This window comes from Orbilia oligospora, assembly GCF_000225545.1.
Source record: "Orbilia oligospora ATCC 24927 unplaced genomic scaffold scaffold00081, whole genome shotgun sequence".
Lineage (NCBI taxonomy): Eukaryota > Fungi > Ascomycota > Orbiliomycetes > Orbiliales > Orbiliaceae > Orbilia > Orbilia oligospora.
Window position 1 is genome coordinate 166,539 of NW_011645638.1, and position 18,538 is coordinate 185,076.

The 18,538-nt window shown below is 43.7% G+C and overlaps 5 protein-coding genes across 5 annotated transcripts; 3 read left to right on the forward strand and 2 right to left on the reverse strand.

The window, feature by feature from the left end:
- Positions 1-86: 86 nt before the first annotated feature.
- On the forward strand, positions 87-2,109 carry AOL_s00081g44 (uncharacterized protein; the record flags this gene model as incomplete). Its single annotated transcript, XM_011124863.1, has 5 exons — positions 87-199; positions 332-461; positions 529-1,002; positions 1,109-1,906; positions 1,990-2,109. The coding sequence occupies 5 exons, from the start codon at positions 87-89 to the stop codon at positions 2,107-2,109; spliced, it is 1,635 nt and encodes a 544-aa protein (XP_011123165.1).
- A 180-nt stretch (positions 2,110-2,289) lies between these two features.
- On the reverse strand, positions 2,290-3,571 carry AOL_s00081g45 (uncharacterized protein; the record flags this gene model as incomplete). Its single annotated transcript, XM_011124864.1, has 2 exons — positions 2,290-2,871; positions 2,954-3,571. 2 exons carry the CDS (start codon positions 3,569-3,571, stop codon positions 2,290-2,292), a joined length of 1,200 nt encoding a protein of 399 aa, XP_011123166.1.
- Positions 3,572-5,285: 1,714 nt separating this feature from the next.
- On the forward strand, positions 5,286-6,464 carry AOL_s00081g46 (uncharacterized protein; the record flags this gene model as incomplete). The annotated part of the gene is made up of 1 exon (XM_011124865.1): positions 5,286-6,464. One exon carries the CDS (start codon positions 5,286-5,288, stop codon positions 6,462-6,464), a length of 1,179 nt encoding a protein of 392 aa, XP_011123167.1.
- Positions 6,465-10,498: 4,034 nt separating this feature from the next.
- Positions 10,499-11,425, forward strand: AOL_s00081g47 (uncharacterized protein; the record flags this gene model as incomplete). The annotated part of the gene is made up of 1 exon (XM_011124866.1): positions 10,499-11,425. The coding sequence occupies one exon, from the start codon at positions 10,499-10,501 to the stop codon at positions 11,423-11,425; it is 927 nt and encodes a 308-aa protein (XP_011123168.1).
- A 392-nt stretch (positions 11,426-11,817) lies between these two features.
- Positions 11,818-17,997, reverse strand: AOL_s00081g48 (uncharacterized protein; the record flags this gene model as incomplete). Its single annotated transcript, XM_011124867.1, has 10 exons — positions 11,818-12,271; positions 12,330-12,561; positions 12,624-15,152; positions 15,223-15,303; positions 15,361-15,914; positions 15,982-16,912; positions 17,017-17,058; positions 17,139-17,273; positions 17,368-17,596; positions 17,662-17,997. 10 exons carry the CDS (start codon positions 17,995-17,997, stop codon positions 11,818-11,820), a joined length of 5,523 nt encoding a protein of 1,840 aa, XP_011123169.1.
- Between the last annotated feature and the right edge of the window lie 541 nt (positions 17,998-18,538).

Genomic DNA, 18,538 nt, shown 5'->3' on the forward strand with positions numbered 1-18,538 from the left:
ATATCTTCATCCCACCACCACCACCACCACCACCACCATCACCACTCATTCATTACTTCTTCATCAATACCTACTACTTTAAACAAATGGGTGCCCAGCAATCCCACGACTCCTCAAATCCCTCCCAACCTGCCAGCGCCAATATGAAAGAAGATTTCTACACCTTGCTGGGTGTAGACCGTAACGCCGACCAGGATGAGTTAGTCCGTATTTTCCTTATACTTTATCTACTTCAACTTCAACCTCAACCTCAAATGATTCCTCTACTACACTTTATAGTACAATAGTAATACTAACAGACTTCTATATTTTTCAAATTATAAATTCATAGAATAAAAAAAGCCTATCGAAAAAAGGCGCTAGAACTCCATCCTGACAAGAACGTCAACAATGTCGAAGCTGCCACAAAGCTATTTTCCGAAGTCCAAGCTGCATATGAAGTCCTCAGCGATCCTCAAGAGGTCAGTCCTTTTAGAACTTCAACATCCATTTTAATCAGCCGTTCTTAATAGCTATATTTGAAAAAAGCGCGCATGGTACGACTCACACAAAGATCAAATCCTCAGCGAGGATCTCGACGACAACGACCCAAACAACTACCAACAACCCCCCATAAATGTCACATTAACGACTTCAACGCTCCTCAAACAGTTCTCCCTGTTTTCCTCCCGGATGGACATGACCGATTCCAACCCTCAGGGCTTCTACACCACCGCCTCGAAGATATTTTCCACATTATCCCGTGAAGAAGAAGAAGCCGCTTCATTAGCAAACGAAGATGTTCTATATTACCCTTCCTTCGGGAACTCAAAATCCGACTATCAGGATGATGTGAAAAGGTTTTATTCTATTTGGACTGGGTTTTCGACGTTAAAGAGTTTCGCCTGGGTAGAGAAGTATAGATATCGTGATGCGCCAGATAGGAGGGTTAAAAGACTTATGGAGAAGGAGAATAAGAAGAATAGAGATATGGCCATAAGGGAATTTAACGATACTGTTAAGGTATGTATTTTTCCTTTTACCCCCCCGCTTTCATTTCATGTTCTTTTCCCGCCTCCTTTTCTCTCTATAGTATTCTTATACTAACATGAGAGGCACGTTGTAATAGCAATTCGTCTTGTACATCCGGAAACGTGACCCCCGTTACCTCCCAAACTTCCAATCAACATCAGAACTCGAAGCCGCCTCTCGCGAAGCCTCGAAATCCCAGTCTCGGAAAGCAAGACTCGAAAACGCCGCAAAAGTAGCGGCATATAAAGAAGCAGACTGGTCGAAAACCGACGATATCCATAACTCCCACGAATTCACCGACTCCGAAGATGAAGAAGATGAAGAAGAGGAGATACAAGAATTCGAGTGTGTCGCTTGCAATAAAATTTTCAAAACGGAAAATCAAATGGAAATGCATGAGAAGAGTAAGAAACATATCAAAATGGTACAGAGTATAAAACGACAGATGAGGAAGGATGATATTGCTCTGGACTTGGATGGTGATGATGATGCACCGAAACTGTCGAAATTGAAGCAGAAGAAGAAGAATAAGGCTAAAAACGCCAAATATTTCGACGAGCAGGACGATGAGAGTGAGAAGGATGATGACGATGCAGACGATATAAGTGAACACCGAGAAGATGGCGAGGAAGACGATGAAGCGGCTTCCGAAGAAAAGCTCTCCAAACCAGCTCCAGAAGAAAATGCCCAAAACCCACCCGCTGAGAATTCGAAAAATGTTGAAAACTCCGACGAAGAAGAAGACTCCGACGAGTCGTTGACTAAAGATGCGCAAAATATGCACATCTCAGACCCCTCCTCTCAACCTTCAAATGACGATAAATCCCAACCCCAAAAATCCAAAACGAAGAAAGCAAGACGAAGAGCAAAACAATCAAAACCAGACCCACAAGAGGTAATACATATACACAATATTAATACATAAAAAAACAAACTCCGATTGCTCATTTCTTTACTAACCTCTTATGTTGTATACAGTCCCAAAACAAATGCGGCGTCTGTAATGAAAGCTTCGACTCTCGGACAAAGCTATTCCAGCATATCAAGAATGAGAACCACGCCACCGCTATACCGAGTTCCAAAAAAAGCAAAAGATAGAAAGAAAGAAAGAAAGAAAGAAAAAAACAAATAAAAAGGAGTGATCGGTGCTTGAGGAATCAGCGTCGCTTTAGAACGTGCTATAATTTCGTAATTATATTCGTGAGAACCATAGTTGTCGTGATAGTTATATAGACTACCATGGCGCTTTTTTTTATATTGTCGATTTGTCAGATCGAATTACTGCAGCAAATCCGGCAGAAACCCATCCAACAGAATAATCCTGAATTGCGGACAAACCAACTTCTTCCAACTCTTACTTATAGTTCTCTTGAAAGCCACAAGCTCCACGTTCCACCCCTTTTCCAACGCTCTCTCAACGGCCTTATAAAACCCATCAGAAAACTGTGTGATGTTCCCGTCACCGGTCGCAAGCACAATAGTAGCGGGGCAACAATCGACCAAAGATTCCAATATCTTCATAATAAGAACCTCATCGACTGCTTGTTCCCCCGTACGTTTCCTGGATTGCTCAGGCTCGGAGGCATAGCCCCGACTTGACGGTTTGGATGTGGTGGATGAGTCCTGATTTTCTCGGGGTACTCGTTGAAGGATGCTGACTTCGTAGTTTAGATCTTGGGCTTCTGATTTTAGGTCATTATTTCGGGTTGATCCGACTAGGACCTTTTTAGTAGCGGGACGGCCTCTTTCGAGGATTAAAGATAGGGTTTTGAAGGATATATGTTGGATTTGAGGGGTGCGAGATGGTTTTTTGGTGTCAGAAAGAAGCTTTTTGACACTGTCGTAGAAACCGATGGATATCTATATTCACGTGTAAGCGAATGTGAACTTCCAAAGAAAAAAGAAAAGAAAAGAGAGATGTATGATAGGAGTGTTCTAGTACATTAGAATAATCCACAAAGACGTGAACAGCAGGGTTCAACGGTGACTTATTTCCTTTATCAAGTTCTTTCAAACTCTGTAGAAAACCGGTTCTTCGTTGGATAGCTGAGAGGGCTGCAACCGCAACTGCTGTTTCCTTAACAGGTGAACGTTTTCTAGATTGTTTTGGAATAGAAGACGTGGAGGGTGTTTTCGAATGCCCTAGCTTTCGTGCGGTATTATTCTTCGGTGGAGCCACGGTTTCGTCATTATTCTTCTTGGTTGTTTTACCAACAACGGGGCTAGAAGGACCGTCGGAGGAAAGAATATCTAAGAAAGGATTCCGTCGTCCGGCATCTTGGTTGAGAAGCAGGGTGGTAGTATCATTAGAAGCTGCGAGAGTAGAAGTATCGTGGACCCGCCTTGATTTGGATGATATATTTGCGGTAGTGATAGTAGAGGTAGAAGTAGTACTTGTAGTAGTAGACGTGGCGGTGGTAGTAGTAGTAGTAGTAATGGTTGAGTCAGAGGGGTTGGAAGTCGGATGATACCAAGACAGTGACCGGAGAAGATCTATAGCACAGGAGAGATCAAAGGGATTCCTCTCCTCGGATGGGGGGGCAGTATGGGCCCTATCCATGGTGGTTGTCGATATAAGGAGGAGAGGAAGAGGAGGAGGAGGAGAGGAAGGAGATGATGGTGTAGTGTCGTAGTCATGAAGCCATCAGAGTAGGAAGTAGTTACTTACTTAGTCATGCCTGTTATAGATTGAATGGATGTGAGTGATTGATTGATCTTGATTACTTAGTCAGTCCTGGGTCGCTATTAGCCCAGGCTCGGCTGTTAAGTCCGACATGACGACAGGGATTCGCGGTCTGGATTCTGTTGGCATGGTCTGAGCACATGGATACTACGTTCAGTCAACACATCAACACATCAACACATCAACACATTCTACACGTCTAACGAAGGATCTGGTCCATTGATTGAGACAGTTGATTTTTTCGCTTGGACGAACTGCAGGCTGCATGGTCGGTGGGTGCATGGATGGGAAGGTGACGAGGCTGTAAAGGAACTATTGGCCAATAGTGCGACAAAATGCACGTTCCCGGAGGGACCTTTACCTAGTCGACTTTGTGTCTCTCTCGGAGCAGCTGGCAGCAGACTATCATAATGGCAATTTGCGGTGGGGTTGGATTCGGGGTAATGTATTGGAACATGGACATCCGGAGTACATACATGCTTGAGTCATTCCGTCACTGCACGGCTAGCCTATAGTATAAGCCTGTAGTTAGTAGCCAGCTGGTGATAGAATGAGTGAGTACTGTCGGTTGAGTGAGATAGTTTTCTTGATATTAACAACGTTATCATCTCAATCGAATCTTCAGCCTTTTCTACCGGTCATCTCACTTGCGCTGTACTTGCACTATACTTGCACTCTCTAGATTCCACCCGTTTGGGGTCCCATTACCTTAAAATTCAATTCAATTCGAATGAACTAATTCAGACGATCCGGAACCCTCCCAGCCTTGGAGTTCAAATCAGTCTCGGTTCGATTATATTTAGAGGAGTGATATACGCGTATACGCCGACGGATACTCGTTTGCGGCCTGTCCGGTTGCTTGCTTGCTTGCTTGCTTGCTTGCTTGCTTGCCAGCCTGCTTGCCTGCTCTATCAGCCTCGCTGTCGCCTAACACCGTCCACAGCCAATCTAATAGCTACCGACAATATAATACACCACTTAGCTTTGATATCGGGTTTGAATTCCGCTCAGCCTTGTCCGGCGGGATTCTAAAGGAAATATCTAAAACTATTCGGGATAAAAGTATCGGATTTGGGTACTTAATATAGTACTTACTATCTATTAACATACTGGTACCAAGGCACGTTCAATTCAAACGCTGCAGATACACTTCCACTGAAAATACTTCCAACTTTTGTGTTTTAACACCTTTCCCTCTTCACCAAACATTGATCTCATCCCATCTCATCCCATCTGTTCTTTTCCTTTCTTTTCTTTCTTCACTTCACTTCATTTCATTTCAGACCCCCAAAAGTTAGATAGGCGAAGGCTGTAGAACTTTCCAGCTAGCTCAAGCTCTATCACGGCATTAAGCTTCTAGCTTGATACCTCATTCTCACCTGAAACCCTGCTGACTTGCTTACCCCGGTTCCATCAGTATCTCAACATATTAAAGGCCAACATATCGAAAGTCAAAAATACATGAAACCTCAGAAAAATCTCAAGATATAGGTCATTAGTTAGCGCAGTACCCGGATATCAATATCTGATAGAAAGAAAAAAAACAAAGGGAAGAAAAAAGATGGACATCTCAACCCAAGAATCGCTAACCATGGGTCCCTCAACCATCCATGATCAATTCATGATCCCTACCCGAACATCTCCAGCCACAATTGGTGACCTCCCAATCGAACTTCACCAACAAGTTCTCTCCTATCTCCCCTGGCGAGACCAGCTCAACTGTGAACATGTTTGCAAAGCCTGGCGTGAGGATCTTCGGGGAAGAGTTTCAAAACCCCGTAGTATCGTCGCACCCTGGCTCCCTCAACAAGACTTCGATCTCGCCCTCTACGGTGCTTTGGTAGTCCACACCTTGGTTACGAATGGAACAACATTCGCATTCAAGTGTACCGAAGGATATAAATTATATCCAAGCGAGGAAATAGTTTCTGAGTCAATCTTTCAAGAACTTGGGGGTGCATTGGAAGGCGAAAACTTCGAGGCTGTCCAATGTATCTCTGAGTTTAATTTCATTGAGAAAGCTGGAACAGGGGCGAATATCAGGTTTGAAAAATATCCTTTGGCCAATCTCTCGTTTTTGAATGATATGTTGGTCAATCCTGCTTTCGTCGATGAGGACGAAATCAGAAAGTTGTACGTCAGGTTTGTTCTGCAGGAGTTGGCCCCACCAGTCGAAGAAAATAAGGAAGGAGAAGCTAGCATTCCCTCAGACCAAACGGCAACCGACAGTAACAACAGTGGTGATGGAGATGGAAATAACGATGATGATAATAATGATGGCGATAACAATGATGATGATGATGGAGGCGATGACGATGGGGACAACGACAGCGACTCGGATGATGATGAAGACCCCAACGGTCCCGTCTACACAACCCTCAGCTCGGGCCAATTCACAACCGATGTAAACCTCAATCCTGACGGCTGCAGCACAGACATCTTCTATCGACTTACCCTTGGCACTCTTCTCTTCAGAATGCGCGAAAACCTTCTCAGAGATATCATCCGCGTTAAGGGCCTCGACCCGGATAACCCAACTTATCCGGAAGATTTGGGAGCCCAAGAAATAGTTCAACTGGACAACGAACGAGCCATCAAAAAGAGGGAGTACGAAGCTGGCACGGTCATTATCCAGGAGCTTCAATTCGAGAGATGTCGAGAAAATCAGGCTTTGAGTATCTCATTCAGCGGCATGATTGTTTCGGAGGAATCTTTGAAGCCTTGGGCCGCAGAGTTTGGCACTGAAGCCTCGAGCTCTTCTCAGAACTGATCACCCGGTCTTTTTATCCAGTTAACATTTTACTGGGGTTCTAATTATTTGAAACTTTTTGCCCTATACTACATTCTCTGCTACGTTACTTCTCCTACATCGATCGGTGTCACTTATTTTTCACTTTACACGTGTCAAAGTTTCTTCCTCTCCTTCTTCTTTCTTCTATACTTCCCCGAACCTAGTATTCCTTCATGTTCCAGTTTAATTCTCTATCCTTTCAAACCTTTTCAGTACTCTAAATTATCCTTATCCTCCTACTAGCCTTTTATTTCTTTTGTTTCCATTACTACTTCTACGATAGCTTCTAAGACTCCTTTCCATGCATGCTACCGAACACCCTCAAAGCTCGATCCTTAGCAATTCCAGGATACTACCCCAAGCAATGAAACTTCCTCTTCCTTTTATATACCCCCCCGTCTCTCATGCATGATTTTGTGCATGACTTAGAGCCGTAGTATAATCGATTAATCATTTGTGTTGATAGTACAACTCCAGAGTGGCCCCTATCGTCATAAAGATCTCAAGAAAGGCCAGGTTGATCCGCATGGCGGCCTGCTTGTATTTAGAGATGTATTTTCCACCTTCTATTTTTCTTGATCTGCAAAATTATATTACTAAAAGGGGTAGGTATCGATGAGGTGGTTGTTGCATAAATATGCAACATAAGTATATAACGCTGGCAGGTGGCAGGTCTCGATACTATGAGTTGTACTATAGCGATATTGTATGTACTCTTAGAGATCACATGCTTCCAATTCATCCTCTCTGAAGCCAGGTTTTGCTAGTAGGGTGTATTGGTGCAATATGAACAAGCCTTTTTTTCCTTTTCTGTAGTAAATTATTGAAATTTACAGATAAGAGCAGTTTTAGACACGAATATCAGACACGAATATCAGACACGAATATCTTGAGATTGTAGTTAGGACGATTAATTAGACTTATAAGAAGAAGAAAAGCGAGATTCCTTCCCTAGAAACTCTTACCAGTGCATTTTGTAACTGAAGGTTACTTACACGCACTATACAGTCGATAAATACAAGGAAGGGGAGATCTAGCCTCGAGACCAGGCGCAGATGAGGGCAGGGGGGGAGATCGTCAGAAGCGGCTACAAACAGCATGCACACACCTATATTTAAATTTAAATTATCGACCCGGTTATACCGTGCCTACCGACTCACATGCAGGCTGCAGGATTCGGACCGGTTTTTAAATTGCGGCTCCCTGGCAATGTTTGTAGCAAGTTCCCGTACCGCATGTTGGAATTACAGTATGCTATTATCCGTGTGTTCGGCGTGGTAATAGGTACTCCGTGCTTGTTGGGGGTTTGGTAGGAAGTTCAGTAATCAGCCTTGGTTTTTCAATTTTCAGCTTGTATGATTTGATTATGAGGGAGTTAAATGGTAGTATACAATTGGTCTTGTGTAGTATACGATAGCAGCTGGGGAAGTAAATACATTAATGCAAATGATGTTTCAAAGAAAAAAGAGGGGAAGGCAGAGAGAGGACGAGGGCATGATGAGGAGAAGCTAATTTAAAGTCATATTATAAGATTATTCGGTCAACTTATAGCGAAATACTGATGAATTCATGAAACTTTACCGGAATTGAATTTAAAAACTTAACTAGCATTGGAATGAGCCACACGGGAAACATATATTGATTTCGAAGTTAGGCCAATATACTGTAATACTGCTAGGTCTACATTATCAAAAATAAAGATGAAAACTCTAGAATAGGTCATACTGGGTACTAGGGTCGATATCGCAATAAATGGGAAAACAATTAAATATACCATCTCGAGCCCGAATTATTACGATACCGATTGAATAAGACGGGACTAGACGGGAAGTCTATAACTCAGCGATTGGTCAAAGCCACAATTCCGGAATCGGGCTTGTGACGGCTGCAACCCGTCTGCAGCTACCCTTTCTTGGGAGCTCGCGACGGAGTTAAGGAAGCCTCTACGAGGTAGTTTAGTGGATAGCTGAGCCCGTTCAATTCGTGCAAATACATACTTTTGGTTCGGTACAAAGAATCGGGGTTGAATTAGAGCTAAAGCGGAATTGGAAGCCAAGGCAGTTGGGATTCCTCCCCAGACTAGGGATTCTTGGAAACTCTCGTTTCAATCGAAAATGTCCCACGGCCCAGCTTTCCCTCCCCTTAGAACAGGCACTTTGTGGTACGCTCCTTACGGTCACACAAGAATTCCAGAGGAATGCGAATATACATATCCGTGTGCATGATAGAGTGACTATTTCGTAACTCTCTATCCGATAGGCGGGGCTCTGAACCACTAGGATTGGGAGGGGCTCTATAATAGATGTTAACATGTTTCTGATGGTAGGACCGCTAGAGCATAGAGCAGCCGCTGGAAACCAGTATTTTCACGATGTGGTGCAACTATGTTAGATTGGCGAGTTATCAGATAGTGGGATACGGAACCAAGTTCTATCAAATCGCCCCCACCGCACTTTGAGGGGACTCCCCCATTTCCTCGGGCTTATCACCATACTCTCGGATAGAAACTTCTGCAGTGTCACAAAAGGCGTTCTGCCTTGCTTCACAATTTCAGAGGAAAGAGGGGAAAAAAAAGAAAAGGGAACTATCAGAATTAATTAGCAAAGGTCGCTCGCAACCCTTCTCCACTTATCGATAACGTGTAGCCCCAAAAAGTTTCCAACACAAACACAAACTCTTAAAGCTTATGGTATGTACGACCGTTCGGAATTCAGTCACGGTCTCCTCTTTACTTCGGACGAAATTTTGGAGGAGAGCTGTGCACGGGATCCACCTGTCCTACAAAGTCGCAAGAAATGCGCGCGCGCAGGAGCCTGTACACCTCAGTGTTTGGCAAAACTATTGTTTAAATCGTCCAAGACATCGTATTCGTGTAACCACCGCGACGATCTAGCTAAGTACTATATGGGCTGTATCAAATGGATCTGCACAGCAAGAGCTCTGAGCAAACAGAAATATATAGGTATCTTGGGAGGGAAGGGAAGGTTCTATTTGATATTTTTTTTCTTTTAAAAAAAGCCAAGGCAGAGGTGTGCGTCCCCCAGACTATAGAAAAAGTATACTAGTAGTCTGGGGTAAAAAAAAAGGTCTGTGAGAAGATCCCGGAGAGCCTAGGCGGCGAAGTTTGCTTCCTGTTCGATCGTTATCCTAATTTCACGGAAGGACTTGAAATGTCTCGGGAACATGAAACCCGCTGTTGATACTAGCCAGGAGGCCGTCGGGTACTATCAAACCGTCCCTAATCGAGGCGGTAGGGTGGGCAAAATTCCCGGAAATGCATGACATGTTGGACTGCATGATAGGACTTGATCTGAACCTTAGGCGCACTACCTTCGGTTATAGTATGGGCAAACTAGCTAGGTCGTGCAGGAGACAAATACTAAAATCTTCGAAATCTCGGTAATATGCGGAACCTCATAACCAGTACAACAACTTGGTCTCGTTGCAACAACTCCATATGTTGGATTGCAATATTTATACAGTGTAGCTTGTTAATCCTGAGCTCCTGCGTGCATGTTTCTCCATCAATTGTACGGGCCGTGTACATATGAAAATTCCAACGACGATAATACAAAAGGCGACTAATGCGGATCTTAGCCTCCCTTATGTTCGTACCTGCAGCTACCCGACCGACAGATCGAGAGGCTTCCGGGTGAGTTCAGAGCTCCGACTTTCCAGAAACACAGTAGACTTGTGTAACATCGGGCTCTCCTGAGCTGCCCCGGTAGCAAACAGAATTATTATATCATGTTATATCATTAAGCATTAAGAATGTCTTATGGATTCCCCACAGTTTGTAAATTTCCCCCATCTCCTCTTCTTTTCAAGAATCTTGCAACCAGTGTTAAATATAGATTTTTGATATATATAGTGATAGTTTCATACCTAGTTATATCATATTTTCGAGGATCGAGTTTATCGATCAACCCTTGTACCCACTGGCTACTATCGATCACAAGGCCAGTCAACCTAACTAAGTTTCAATATTCAAAGCGAGATCTAGAGCAATCAAGATGTCCTACTCAAAGCCTTGCCCCTCAATCACCAATCTTCCAACCGAAATCCAATTAGAGATATTCTCATATCTGACAGATATGAACAGCCAAACAAGCATCTATGGAACATGCACACTCTGGCGCCGCATGCTCAATGAGCACGCAATGCTCCGGGCTGCCAGGTATTACCGTGGCCGAGCCCCCTATACATATTTCCCTGTTGTCCACAGGTTTTTCGACATCTCCCCTCAAGGCAACGGGCGCTGCCAAGTCAAAGACGGTGCAATCGTCAACTATCAATACAAGACGGAAGCATACGGGTACATAAATGTTTCTCAGATGATAGCCAATGATACGATCTTTTCTCTAACATATGGAGACGGATGGTTGGCTCCAGATCGACAAGGTACGCGTGCGAATATCGACTCAAAATCTGTTTTATATCGGGCCGTTAAAGATGGAGGCGACGTAGAAATCAACCACGGCACTGCTGTTCAGGAACAAGACGCAGAAGGGGAGCCGAGCGAGACCATCAATACTCTGGTCAAAAATGACGACGAACGTTTTATAGATGCCGTATGGGTCAATATCAACATCGGTCGCAGCTTTCAAAGGGACAACAAGAACCCCTCTTTGAGTACTTGGGAAAGAATTACACTTCCAAAGGGGTCTATAATTGGAGATTGGGTGGAAGCATTTCTGGGTGCTATAACGCCACTACTGGATCTTCTTCCCCAAAATGAAAAACCTACGGCTGTCAACTTCGAGATGGACTTCCGCGAGGCATTTGTCTCCGGTTCAAAGCCTGGGGAGGGGTGGTATCTGGAAATTTGGGTAATATTACCCGAAAGCCTATCAAAGCGACTTGCAAGATTGCGAGAAGATATCGAACGGGACCGTAGCGGTGTGGTTTTGACAGCCCCATTTGGCGGTGGACCAAGGTGAAATTCCGGTGGTTTCAAAATATGATTTCGCATGGATGCATACATGCAGTAGCGTTAGGCTCAAAGTTCTGAAGGACCTAAGATGAAGTCGACGAAGATGTTAGATTACTCACAAGAAAATATACATTCTTCTGGTTTGTTCTCCATTCTTATGAATTTTTTTAAAATTTATTTACATGTATATTATTTTTGCCCAGTGCAATAGGCCATTTAATGAATCCGCTCCTAAAATGCGCACTTCACATGTATTTAAACGGCTATAAACTCTCAATCTTTTTTGAAAGAATGAAGCTTTCAAAATTTCGGTTTATAGACAAGGTAGTCTTAACCATTTCTTCTCTTGCAGCTGATTCATATGAATACCTGGAACAGTGCGGCGCGTGGTGAGTAGGGTTATGGACTCGAGTCACCCTTTAGTCCAAAGCTATCAAGGAAACTTCTGTCCCAAACCCGGTCTAGATCGTTCGCTGGTTCGAATTGAAAGCGCTCTGTACCAAAATTGAATCTTACATCGCTGTAACCCCATGCGAAAATAAGCTCGGGGGTGTATCGACCAGCATCTGGGACTTTAACCACGTTCTGTATTACCCCGTTATATGTTTGAAATATCTCATTTTGACTGTGGTTTATGCCACAGCCAACATAATGTGTGTGTGCTTCCGATGTGGGGGGCTCTTTAGAAACCTGGTACCGAATATGTTTGCCGCTTCCCAACCAATTTAAAATCAAACTTCTGCCGCGGAGCAAAAATAATAGAGAATGTCCTGAACCAAATGATTTGAAGCCAATCTTCAATTCAAAGGGATCATACGAAGGAGTAGAGCTTCCGAATGTGAGATCTTCTAGTCTGAGAAGTTCCGTGTTAGAATTGACTAATACCGAGGGCCAAAGGTTTAAGCTTTTACCGAAACTTTTCCTTCCAATATGAGAACTGAGCGGAATATCTACCACTTAGGTCTCTCGTCGCGTTTGAAATATGCGCTTCGAAGTAGAAGCCGTTTTCCGGTGGGACTGGGTGATCTGCAAAAACCTTTGTTTTATATTTCGCATAGTACACCCGGCTATCTATATGAAATGGTACATATTCGCCTTCTGTGCCGCGAAGTTTTCGGCAGAGTTCGTCACTTATAGCCGCATCTAATCCCAAAACGCTCGTTAGATTTCTAGGGGCATCTGATTCTAGCTTAGATATTTCAAACCTGGCAGGTTAAATTCTAGTCCATTCTCAGAAAGTTTCCCAAGGGAATTAGTAGTTTGGCCAATGCGAGATGGCTTTAAAATTACCCCGGGCGGTGAATGGTTTCGTTCCTTTAGCTTTAAAATATCGATGAGACCCTCCAGTTTGATATGAGTTAGTACGTCAACTAAATTCCAACCAGATTTATCTCTAAATGAAGCGCCATATTGTGAAGCAATTAGCCCTATGTCGATATACTGCAGTAGTATTGACCCTTCGCCCATAATGAGATAGAATAAAGCTGTTTCAAACATCAAAAACGACATCGCTGGTATGCAGCCCAGGAGATAGTTGAAGATTTTTTTGGCTTTGAATAAGCCGGAAGTTGGATCTACCATTAAGTCTTGAATATTAATATTGGCTTTTTCAGAGATCCAGTGGTCAGCAAGTCTTGTTCCCGAATAGCATAACAAAAATTCCTTCCTTGATGATTTCCAAGATTTGGGATCGCGGTGAATAGCCATTATCTCTTGAATTGCATCAAAGTTTAGGTTGTTAATCGCTCTGTCTATTGGTAGTTTCTGAGATAAGTCAAATTGCAAGAGTAAACCCTGAATATCCTCTACAGGGATACCATTCTGCAGAAGCGTCCGTATTACTTCGCCAAACGTATCCTCCCTAGGGCTTTTCGCGGCCCAGTGCAAAATATTTCCGCCATAACTTGTGAGAAGCTCGACGTTACTCTTGGAAATGTATCCAAGTTCGCTATATTTCTGAATCAAAAGATGGACTAGGTAAGGTTTCCCATTGTCCCTATGCCGTAAGGCAATTGATAAAGGTGTTTCCTGGTTCGCCCCACGTTTGGCAGAGTCGACGCGGGAACTAAATAAAACAGCTGCGATTTCAAGCTCGAGAGTCTCCTCACCACTGCTACTGAGGGCAAGTATGTGAAAGCAATTATGGCCAGGCACAATTTCATCATGAGGATCAGCCCCGAGTTCAATGAGCAGCCGAACAATTTCAACCCAGTGCCCATCAACTGCCAATGTTAATGGGCTTTCGCCTCTCTCATTCCGTGCATTCAAAAGATCGGCTTCGTTTTGCTGCCTCATATTGACCATAATTCTGCAAATCTCTAGAATATCGCTAATTCTTCTTTTATCTCTTGGTGATTTCCGGTCTCGGAATAGGTAGTGCATGGGTGTGGAGCCTTCTTTATCTTTGACGTGAACATTCCATCGGCCTGAAAGGCAGAGTAGTTTGAAAAGTTCGGGGTCTCCAATCCGTGCAGCTAGTTGGAGAAGGTTCCTACCGTTGCAGTCTACTACCTCCTCTAGCTTTACGGTCTTGGCGAGAAGAATCATAGCAGACTGCAACATACGCCCCGAGGTCTTGTCGTCCAATCTTTCTTCCCAGTAAATAAGATCGTAGAGAATGGATACCAGTGGAAGTTCCGGTGCAGTTGGGCAAGGTCCCAGCCCCCCGCGGCGGAGTCTTACTAGTCCCCTGCCAGTTTTGTTGGCATCAGCACCATATTCGATTAAACAACGAACGGTGTTAGGATGCTCTGCTGCTATATATAACGGCAATCGACCATAACCATCGGGTGTATTGACTATCGGAGTTTGTTGTGTAGGCTTAGAACAATGCTTTCTTATCAAATCAGCGAATTTGTCGAGTAACAGCCTTTCATCGTCCCCATGTCTTTTTGCAAAATTCAAAGCTTCCGCATTTAAAGTATCACCTAAACGACTGGGACCTTCCTGAGATCGTTTGTTGAATAGTAAGAAAAAGGCGTACTTCCGTATTCTTTCATCTCGGCGCTCTTTGAGTGCGAGCCAGGCCGAGATTGCTTCGGTATCTAAATTAGATACTATCCATTCCATCACACTATTGGACAGGTCTTCGTCAGCAGTCCTACTAAGAAGGCTAACCCTATATAAGAGGTCGTTTAGCTCCTCGTGGCTCGTGCCTTTCGGGAGGTCTTGAGAACAGTCCCCATCCCTGTCAGTTCCTAGGTCACGTCCAAATCGTTGAAAGGTGTCCCGATCACCTAGTGTAGTTTGATCTCCGATAAAACTTTGACTTATTCTATCGCTATCCAACCCTAGAACCGGACCCTGGATTGCAAAGACTGTTTGTCGCCGGGGCTGCGCCCGCAATATATAATCAACCATCGGCCGTAGTCCAAACCTACACGCTACATGTATAGGTTCTTGGAGTAGAGACTGTAGGTATGTTCTCCTTGGGCTGAAGCGCCGCCCTTTTCGATGGTGATACTCGGGGATATTTGGAACCTGAACACTCCAACGTTGAAGGTTTTCTAGTTTGCTAAATATCGAAATCTGGGCTAAAAGCTCGGCCCACCAAGGATCATCCAGACTGCTGCTTCCGTTCCACCAAGTTTGTAGGATATCAATGTGGTCTTGCCAATGACGAACTTCGTATCTAAGCGGTGACACAGGCTCCTCAGAGTCTCCTTCAGTATCTTTAGCATACTTCGGCCACAACATATATTTCTCTTGAAATGAGAGATTATTCAAGGTATCCACTATATCAGGGATTAGCTATGAAATACTGGCTGAGACTCGACAGGGCACACGACGCCTCAGGGAGCTTACGTATATCAAGTGTAATAGACATTTGTGCTTCCCGCTTGACAAAAAGGTCGTTCAAGCTCTCACCATATCGCACAAAGCAGGCTAAGTTATATTTAATTCCCATCCTTTTCTAGAAGTAGCAAGGAAGCCTTGACTTACGAGTGAGAGTAAATTTGAAAACGGTATTCCCCTGTCGATCGCGACGCTTTTGAAAGCCACGAGACTCCATGATTTTTGATTTTGAGCTTGGGTCATCCTGTATCCATTCCCGGATGGAAATATCCACGCTGACCACCCATGTATTCTTGTCGAGTTTGAAAAAGTCGCGGCCGGCGTTTTCGAGATGATGTATTATATCCTTGACATCTGGATCCTCATATGGATCTTTCGTTATTAGATCTTTGATTTCCGCATCGTATTCTAAGTTCTGCGGCAGCTCTTCTAGCTCTTCTATGCCACCATCATCGTCTTGAGCAGAATTAGAAAGAGATCTATCTTTGTAAAGTTCACGGTAATGATCTGAAATTTCAATGACGGTCATTCCAGAGACGCTCCAAACAATCCATTTGAGGAACACGACGACCAGTTCTTGTTCATCCGGTGTAAGAGATTCGAGGCTACTCATATATATATCACCAATAGAAGCCGGTAGTCGCTGGATTTTTGTTTCTAGGGACTCTTTCGAGGGCTGTTGAAGGCTTGCAATAATCAATCTGTGAATTTGAAATCAGCTTCAAAGGGCCCCGACCACGGCGCCTCAAGATTCAAGTATTGCGTTACCTTGCAATTGTAAAATCTCCCTTGGCTTTGCTCCGAATGATGCTTACGACGCGCGTAAGTTCTGTGTCAAAAATTTTGGGAAATCTGACTGGATGAATACGGCGTTTCAACACTGTTCCAACATTGTATTGAAGGTACGCCGTTAAATCCGTTAAATTTTTTTCTTGTGTAATTTCGACAACTTCGAGTCCTTCCGGTCGCTTTGGAAGTTCGTCCAAAATATCGATATTATTACGAGCGGAAAACACCAGCCTCAATCCGTCCGTTTGAGTTCCCACAATCGATAGAATCATCTGCGCAAAATTCTGTTCTTGTCGATCTTGACACTCATCTAGTGCGTCTATAAACAAGCAGACACGTTCCTTGATAGCCTCGGAAACTCTTCGAATAGATTCGCATAGCGAAGTGAGAGTTGCTAGAAAAGCGTCAAAACCAACTGTGCTCTGAGGATCTCCGAATTTAGGATTTATGATATCAACAATATTGGCTAGCACAGATAAGTCGTTCCGGACCTGGTTGCTATCTAATAACTGGTAGAGCAGGGACTCTAGTGCCGTTCTTGATTGTTGGATATCTTGCTCTCCCTTTTTGAAGAAAAATCGGCAAACAAGTGATCCTTTGGCACCGAGAACTCTCGAAACATTCGACATGATGACCGATTTGCCATGTCCACGGGGCCCCTTGATGTAGAGGATCTTGGTCTTGTTAGATAGGCTCTCCCAGTCGATATATGCCGTTTCGTCAAATAACCAGCCGGCGACAGGCTGGCCATTACGTTGCTTCAGTATTGTCGCCAGATGATCGTCTAGAGCTTTCATGTGCCTTTCATGGGTCCCGGATATTTTTATTTTGTTTTTGCTGTGGTTGAGTTCTTCCAGTAACCCCTGTCGGTTAACAGCATCTACCAGTTCATCGCCTATAGATGTGAATTCTAGAATTTATTTTCATGGAGCGTCAGTTTCAAACATAATTGACAGACTTAGCTTTGAACCATATCTAAGAAAACTTCTATGGTAATCCGGGAGGAACACTCACTCCGAACATTCTCCATTATTTGCTTCAGATCAGTTCCAGTCTCTAAAGTAAATATAATATTGAATTAAGTATGGTCCAGATTATGATGGAGCTATGATATATAGTATATAGGCTATACTCACGAAAGCTTTCGTGGAGAAGCAACTCTTGAAAATGGGTATTAGCGATTTCGACTATTTCCTTGTACTTTTCTAGTAGAGCGTCCACTTTTTGCTGTACTTCTTTTTTGATGACGTCCTTCAGCGTTATCTTTAGCCCTATACTTTCATTTGTCTTAAGTTAGATTCTAGAAGATATTCAATTGTAGCTTTGTCCTCCCAAATCTCGTAGGTGGAGGGATAGGGAGACAACTTCTTAGTCGACTATCGTCAAAATGCGGTCTTGCGCTCCAAAGAAAATCCAGAATGTGGAAGATTAGGTCCGGAATGTCTGTGTCCCATATTTCAAGATTTGGCGCATTACTTTTTGCATCCAATAGGCGCATCCGACCTTCCCACCTGATGCAATCAATAATAATCCTTGCAATACTTTCGCAGGTGCCGCAGATCAGAAGTTGCGTCTGAAACTTCGCGTTTCCGATCTACAATCAGGAGACGCCATAGAGTATTAGGAATGGAGTGCGCAAAGCTGACTTGGAAAACCTACTTGTATCAGTGAGCCGATTCCAAACCAAACCATGGATACGCTCTCCGGTGCACAACTAATAAAAGCATCTCCCAGATCTTTCAAACTATTGAGAGTATCCCAAAGCTGCGAAGCATTGTTCACCCTTTTCTCTGCCCGCTCGCCTAACTGCTTGCATATCTGCTCTAGATCGCTGATATCCGTGCCTTGGAGAAATCTGCCAAACTCGGTGCGCTTAGGCGTACCGGGAGGACAGGCTGATTGGTACTCGGCTTTAAATTTATTCCTGGCTTCTTCAAAGCACTGGGATAATGCCTTCCGCTTGACCTCAGGATGTATGGCGCCATTCGTTTCCATTATTATAGATATAGCTCGTGAGCGGCTTTTGTGGATATGCGGACCTATGATATAATAATTTGAATTTTAAAATTCGTGATGATTGATATCGACGCGGCAATCTCGGTACAGTATCGAACCCCGCTTTCAGCTTCCGTGCGTATATTAATTCTGGAGGTTGAAGCTGTGCCGCTCAGATCGAACAACTGCCCCACCTGACTCGAACTTGTTGACATAAGTATGATGTGCACCACCCAGGCCAATGTCTTATATATATCGCATTTTCAAATGTGATATTCTCTATGCAATTTTGTTCTCACATGGATATAAAGGGGTTTTCGATGCGCAATCGGGGTCTCGATATCGAGATATCTGAACATCATGAATGCAATGCACGCGAATGTCTGCTGAGAGGTTGGGGGAGTTGAACGTTCGACCAGCTTTGCTGTTGTATTTTTGTTAAAGTCCTTAGGGTTTGTGTTGAAGTCAACGTTGGTCATGACGTGCTCTGCGAAAGTCATAAAAACCACAATCATAACCTATGTATGAGATTGCCTTTCAA